The sequence below is a fragment of the Theropithecus gelada genome, chromosome 16 (genome assembly GCF_003255815.1).
Source record: "Theropithecus gelada isolate Dixy chromosome 16, Tgel_1.0, whole genome shotgun sequence".
NCBI lineage: Eukaryota > Metazoa > Chordata > Mammalia > Primates > Cercopithecidae > Theropithecus > Theropithecus gelada.
In genome coordinates, this window is record NC_037684.1 from 29306667 (window position 1) to 29314732 (window position 8066).

General features: G+C 40.3%; 1 protein-coding gene across 1 annotated transcript; it reads left to right on the forward strand.

Moving 5' to 3' along the window:
• The first annotated feature begins 1868 nt into the window (after nt 1–1868).
• Nucleotides 1869–2405, forward strand: LOC112610013 (keratin-associated protein 9-2). The gene has a single exon (XM_025363265.1). The coding sequence runs from the start codon at nt 1869–1871 to the stop codon at nt 2403–2405; it is 537 nt and encodes a 178-aa protein (XP_025219050.1).
• Nucleotides 2406–8066: the final 5661 nt, after the last annotated feature.

Here is an 8066-nt window from a genome sequence, read left to right on the forward strand (position 1 = left end):
ATATTTCCTTCACCACTGTCTAGCACTTTTGTTGCTCTAGATAATTTCCTGAAGGAGTAACCCAGACGTTCCTGCCCAAAGGGTCTGAGCCGCTAGTTATTGTACCATTATCCACTGTGATTGCTGTTTTCACTCCTGTGTGGTTATCACTGAGCATGGACACACCACGAGATTCTCCAGTGTTATGGGTTGAATGTCTCCCCCAAAATTCATATTCAAATAAGGTCACTGAAATGTAATTAGTTAAGATCAGGTCATATTGGAATAAGTTAGGCCTCTGATTCAATAGGACTGGTGCCTGTATAGAATGGGGAAGTTCAGAGGCCATGTGCATCTAGAAGGAAGATCATGTAAGAGACAGGTGGAGAAGACAGACATCTACAAGTCAAGGACAGACACCTGGAACAGATACTTCCCTAACAATCCTCAGGTAAAAACAACCTTGTCAACACCTTAAATTCAGGCTGCTACTCTTCAGAACTGTGGGAAAATAAATTTAAGCCACTTGGTTTGTAGTAGTTTATCATGGCAGTGCTAGTAAATTAACATATTCAGTAAATCTCCCGAGCTACGGATACATTCTCCTACATTCTATGCCTTCAGAATAATTACCCCTCACCAACTGTGTCCTCTGCCTTCTGCTTAGCTGACATAAAGAGTGCAAAATGACTAGGTGATAATTATTACTTGTGATTATGCAAAAGAAACAGAGAAACATATATTATAATTTTTATTCGCACAGAAGTAAAAAAGGAAAAGCCAAATTGACCTACAGGGTTACAACTTGACAGAGTGATGAGCGGTTTGGGGGATGAGTAACTGAAAGAGAATGGGATTAATTTCTATTTTGTAACCCGGTAATGGGAACATAGATGTATTTACAAAGTTATATCAAATTGGGAATTAATAATTTGCATTCTTCCAAAATGAATGGTGCACCTAAACAATGTTTTAATATGTTAGAACTCCAAGACGAATCAGATATCATCTCAACTCATCTAATTCCTTCATTAAAAAGAAATGGAGAAAGAGAGAAGAAATGGCACTGACTATGCTAGTACCAGAGTTAGGGCTAGAGCCACAATTCAGGCTGGTTTGACTAAATCTAAAGTAGTTATGTTACACAAAGTCCCACATTCTCATCCTGGTAAGCCCATCACTCCCAGACAAATCAAGATGAATGGTCACCCCAGGGCAAAGATTGCCTGATGCTATCTAAATCCCACTGGACTTCTCCTTGTACCCACCTGCTTTGATTCTGCTCTGACACACAGAATGCACGTACCAATCACCCTCTTCCCAAGTGACTTTGAGGGAACTGAAAGACACAGGTGGTGTGGGTTGTACAGAGAGAGATGCCTGTTAGTCTTGAATCAGATTTTGGTGGCTGAACAGTCTTGAGCACAGGTATGGATTCATTCTGTCATTGTGAACATATCAGCATCGCACTTCTCCCCACAGACACTTACCAACCTAGGTATAGCCAAAGAAAGAGGCTAGGTAGAGAGAACTTCCTGAACCTCCCCAGTCACCAGGAACAAACACATAATGAGAAGATGGTCAGAGCAGAAACGATGCTGATGATGACACAGGCTTCCTTTTATCTGAAACAAAGTTTCTATGAGTAAACACAATTAAGAGACATATTAAACCCTTACTTTCAAAAGATTCATAATCTTTAGGAAACAACCTCCCCTTTGACAGTCCCAGACTGACTATAGAAAACAATGTAAACAGCAACAAGGAAAAGTCCTGCTGATTGGTGGAAACTTTGGAGGCCAGGTGTATAAAAGGTCCAGATTGCAAGGGGTCATCACATTCTGGGAAACTCACCTCTGAACAGAAACCCACCCTCCACCCCTGACACCATGACCAACTGTTGCTCCCCTTGCTGCCAGCCTACGTGCTGCAGGACCACCTGCTGCAGGACCACCTGCTGGAAGCCCACCACTGTGACCACCTGCAGCAGCACACCCTGCTGCCAGCCCTCCTGCTGTGTGTCCAGCTGCTGCCAGCCTTGCTGCCGCCCAACTTGCTGTCAAAACACCTGCTGCCAGCCCACCTGTGTGACCAGCTGCTGCCAGCCCACCTGTGTGACCAGCTGCTGCCAGCCTTCCTGCTGCAGCACACCCTGCTGCCAGCCCTCCTGCTGTGGGTCCAGCTGCTGTGGCCAAACCAACTGTGGGTCCAGCTGCTGCCAGCCCAGCTCCTGTGCACCTGTCTACTGCAGGAGAACCTGCTACCACCCCACATGTGTCTGCCTGCCTGGTTGCCTAAACCAGAGCTGTGGCTCCAGCTGCTGCCAGCCCTGCTGCCGCCCAGCCTGCTGTGAGACCACCTGCTGCAGGACCACTTGTTTCCAGCCCACCTGTGTGAGCAGTTGCTGCCAGCCTGTTTGCTGCTGATCGGTTCCACAGAGGACCATCATCCCCATACAATAACCCTCTGGCAACAGATTTATCTTTTAGAGGACAAATTTACTTTCAAACTTCAATGACAACCAACAAAGTGAACTTAGGGTAAACTTTGCTCACCCTAATTTTTGTGACTTCTCTGCATGTTTAACACTTTGTGAATCAGCTTAAGCGAGGGTAGAGTACTTCATCCTGATTCTCTTTTTCTTTACACCTTGTGGATCATGTGCCACCTTTATGTATTTTCAATTTGGAGTCATGGTCTCAACTTGACTCTAAAGTCAAGAGCTTCATTCTGTTTCTCTAAGAAACTTAGGTTTTGCAACTGATCAATAGTCTTCACGGTCATGTTTTCATTTTCAATGTCCTCCCCATGGTTCTTGTATCCTTATTCCTTTCATGATCATTTTGGGTTATCTCCCTAGAAACAGGGACTCTTACCTTTGTGTTTCTTAATAAACTCAAAACTGTCTTGCATCTCACATGTTTTTTTTTTTACAGCATTCCTGATATGGGATTTACACACATATTGCATACCATACATGTTACCTAATTTGATTCTGAAAACAGACAGTCATGTTTTATTATTTCCACTTTCCAGCTGAGAAAATTTTAACGTGTGATGTTATTTAGCTAAAAATGGACAGACTCAGATTCAAGGTTGGGTCTTCTCTTTCTGTCCAAGAGCACTTACATGTAACTCTCATTAAAATAAAAATTACATTGGGACTCAGCATTAGCAAGACATGCACTTAAGGTGACTTAACAATGGAGGAATAATCTCCTGTATTTGCAGGTAACGTTTCCATTCTTATATGGCCTCCTTCTTCTTCTCCTGAATACATATTGACAAAACAAAAGGAACTTAAGTTATTCCTTATAAAATACAGATGCCATCTTTTGAGACTGTATATCTGGAATGCTCTGAAGATTCCAGAAAGAGAGAAAAGCCACTGATTGGGATAGTCACTGGGTGATGGGGTAAAGGGACAAAGAACAAGCACATTTTCATGACCAACATCAGTTATATAAGATGAATAAGTTCTGCAGATCTGGTGCACTCTAATGTGGATATAGTTTAAAATACTTTATTGTATACCTGAAATTTGCTGAGAAAGTGGATCTTAAGTGTTCACACCACAAAAATAAAAAGGAAATGGTAACTATGTGAGCTAATAAATATATGATTATTTCACAATGAATATCTATATCAAAACATAACCTTTTATATCTTAAATATACACAATTTTTATTTGTTAATTATACCTCAATAAAGCTAGTAAAGAAAGAATTTAGTTGATCTAGTTAGTTATTATAAATATATTCTTGTATTCAATATTAAAATTATTTTTTAAGTTTTCTGAACAAAAGAACTAATATGTTCCAGGTTGCCTACTACTTGATAGGTAGTGACTAAATGCTTTACGTTCACTAATATTTATTCTCTAGAAAATGTTCAAAGTAGGTATTAGTGTTACCATTGTAGAGATGAAGGAATTGAGACTGAGAGAGTTAATGTAATGTCATAGTGTGGTTTCTCCCAGAACAGATACTGAGAAAAATATTCCAGTGAAAGTATTTTATTGGGAAGAGCAGATCACACCATTAGGGATCAGGGAAGTGATACAGAAAAGGGTACACTATTGAGCCAGTAAGTATCACAGTGACCAACTAAAGCTTAAACCAAAGGGAAAACTATCAGAAATGATGGAAAACACATAAATTAGCAATCTCCATCTTCAGGAATACGAGAGCTAGAGTCTTGTAAATCAGCTCTCCAGAATCATTGGTTGAGTTGAGTGATATTCCTCTGTGTGGAATGCACAGGTGACATGGCTTTCTGTAATTGCAATACAAGAGCCCTTAGGCACAGAGATACAGATTCTGGCAAATGGAAACTGACTCAAGCACACTAAGATCCGAGAAATATGGACAGGATAATGAAAATGTTATCTATGATCTGTCATTCGCTCCACTCAGATCCAGTCTTTGCTTCTTAACTGTGATGGACAGCCAGAAATTCTAGGAGAAGGAGGGAGAGGAGGAGAGAAAGAAGAGAGACAGAAGGGTCTGAGCTGCTGGTTACTATACCATTGTCCACTGTGATTGCTGTTACTCATTTGTGGTTATCACTGGGCATGGACGCGCTCTGAGATACTCCAATAGTTGGATTGATTTGCTTCCCCAGAAATTCATAGCCAAATAAGGTCATTGAGAATGTAACTGGTTAAGTAAGGTCACATTGGAATAAACGGGTCCTCTTATTCAATATGACTGGTGTCTGTATGAAAAGGATGGTAGAATGGAAGGGAGGGAAGGTAAGAGGAAAGGAAGGCAGGAAGAAAGAAGGGAAGGAGGATATAAAATAAAGGCCAAATAAAACAAGATACAGTTACTGCTGTAGTAAGGAGAAGGGATGAAGGAACATCCAACAATCTAGATATTTTGTGGAGACCTCAGAATCATTAATATTGAGTAGAAGGTTCTTAGGCATCCAGGTAAATCACCCTGATCTAGATTTTAACTGAGAAGGACTTGGAAAGCAAAGGTTAGTGATGATAAGCTTGCTGCAAAAGGATCATCTAAAAATTTGTGATAGCAAGGCAAGGAAATGCTTGCTTGGCTGGAACTGCATTCTGCAGAGCAGGAAGATAATTGTCATGTTTACAGGAACATGAATGTGATTTTCCTGCAAAGGGCACTGGAATAGAGGATGGAACTAAGAGTAGGGAAGCGCTTAGAAAAGCCATTCTGATTGCATAGTCACAGATGCTTCTAATGAGGAAAAAGTTCAGGGGGTCTAGGGTGAGTACAGAAACTCTCCAAAAGCCCTTAAAAAGATTTTCCTAGAAATGGAACAGACCACCCCAGGTGTATGAATTTCCATTTACTACACACTTAAGCATTGGATCTGGCAACACATGGAAGGAAGTTTATCAGGATTCCTTCCATGCCTGAGATTCTTTGAGATCCTTAAACACTCTGTCTTGCCCCATCATTATTTGATTAGCTAATTGCTAACAGGTTGTTATTCTCTAAACTTCATAAGCATTCACATACATAATGCTTTAAAGAAAGCATACACGCTGTCATGATAATTGGCATTCCCTTGGAGATAAAAATAAATAAATAAAAAATAAGGACTGTCTCCCCAAAAGGCATGCAAGGTAGAATTCACAACCTTGATAAATGTATCTGGGTCTGGCCTTTAGCCTTGCAGACTCAGAGACCTGATTTTATTTACATTCTAAGGGTTAAGCCACCTCTTAGAGCAGACTCCTGTTAGCCAAGCCCATAAAGCAAGGATGTCTATTCATTAAATTACAGGAGAATTAAGTAACAGGAACTTCTAAATCACCACATGAGTAAGGAATCAGACAGGAAGTTATATAAAGTAAATGTTGAATGACACTTGACATGTTTATTTCACAACAGTTCTCACCAATGGAATGTGAAAATTCATAGTCCCTCTCCTGTGGGCAGTTGCTTGGTGGGGCACCGCCAACATTTGCCCCAGCACTTGTCTTAACCCTGATTTTCTGTGGTTCATCAATACCCTAATTTAAGTTTCACATTTTTACATCTTCAATTAGACTTGAATCAATTCCTCAGACTTTGAATATATCCATCTTTTTAACGTGGCACTACATAATTTGGTTTTGATCATTTTGAACATAGATTCCAAGTCTTAGATGATATCTGACCGATATCATGCACTGATACCAATGCATTCTCATTCACACCATTGCATGGTGAGCACCCATGATGAAATTCATGTTTAGTTTAGTTCATGTCTACCATCATATCTGTTGACTATTTGTAATATTTCTATTGCTTGGGCTTTGTTTATCTTTCTTATCTCACAAAGTCTTTAAAAAAAGATTACTCTGTGATACAGAATTGTCATCATAATGATAACGTAGAATTATCGCCAGAGTGTTGGGTTGACTCTAATGATTTTGCGTGTGTCTTTGTTCATCTGGTTATAATCTAACATCACCAACTTGTTATGAGTGACACACCACATACTTCTTCCTTCCCCCCTGCTGTGAGTTACAGTGGTGACTGGACTATAGTTAATTTATTATTCTTAGAATTTGAATTACACATAAAAGACAATCCCTAGGTTAGGCCCTCTAGTGCAATGTAATATTGTTATGGAAAGAACAGGGATTAATTTCAGAAAAACCAGCCTGTGTTTCCTCCATTCAAAGTAGGGAAAGCTCGGCTCTTTCATCACTGGAAACCTTCTCCTTAGAACCTCTTCTGACACATGGTTCAGATAACACAGCTTGGGGTTTTTCTTGTGGATATGCTGGAAACAAGAATGAATGTTATATTCTAAGATCAAAAGCTGGGATAAATTTAATTAAATTGTAGATTTGGAGGTAACTTATGTCGAAAATACAGGAATAAAAAATCAGAAATAAAATTAAAATGATTCCCACTTAAATAAATATAGACAATATTCTAGAATATAAATCAAGAAAGCCTAAATTGCATAGATTGTATAAACTTGCTAAGGAAAGCATGCAAGCCTTATCCATCCTTCAATATCACTGTGTTCCACAGTGGTTGTGGCCTATCCCAGAACAGAAAACCTTCAGATCCTCTTCCTAAACAAAAGCATTCCTTATGCAAGATAAGGACGAGGTAGAAACCAAGCTCTTCAGCCCCAGTCAGATTCCTGCTTGGAACAAAGATTAAGACTGAAAGGGTCAAATTTCAACAATCTTCTACCCTTTAAGGTTGATTCCTAGCAAAATCAATCCAGTTCTTTCCAAGCAATCCCTTTTAAGTGACCAATAGTAATAAATATAGCAAAGCATAAGTATATTTGTAGCAGGATGGGCCGCAGACAAAACCTCTCAGACACCAAGTTGTAGAAGGAAAGGTTTTATTCAGCTGGGAGCATCGGCAGGCTACTGTCTCAAAATCAAAATCCGAGCTCCCTGAGCGCAGAATTTCTGTCCCTTTTAAGGGCTCACAACAAAAATTAGCCAGGCATAGTGGTGGGAGCCTGTAGTCCCAGCTACTAGAGAAGCTGAAGCAGGAGAATCACTTGAAACCAGGAGCGGAGGTTGTAGTGAGCCAAGATCAAACCATGGCACTCCAGCCTGGGTGACAGAGCGAGACTCTCTCTCCAAAAAAGCAAAACAAAAAAAACCTCACAGACACTCTCAGATAAATCAAAGAGGCTTCTAGGAAACTTAAGGGCATTGTCCTCAGCTATCACATCAGGGGCCCAAGTGTTTATCTCTAGATGATTTGTGGGAATAACTTTTGTCTAATAAATTCCAAGAAGATTCACAGGAGAACCACAAATTTTTTCTAAAAATTACGTATACAAACAAATTTCCAGCTTGAACAGAAGCACGTCTCACACAGTGGCAGACGAGAGAAGAGAGCTAGCGCAGGGAAACTCCCCTTTTTAAAACCATCAGATCTCGTGAGACTCATTCACTATCACGAGAACAGTGCAGGAAAGACCCATCCCCCTAATTCAATCACTCCCACTGGTTTCCTCCCATGACACATGGAAATTGTGGGAGTTACCATTCAAGGTGAGATTTGGGTGAGGACACAGCCAAACCATGTTGTAAGGTTAGGCTGTAAAGGGACTGTGACTTCCACTTGAATGTCCTCTCTCTT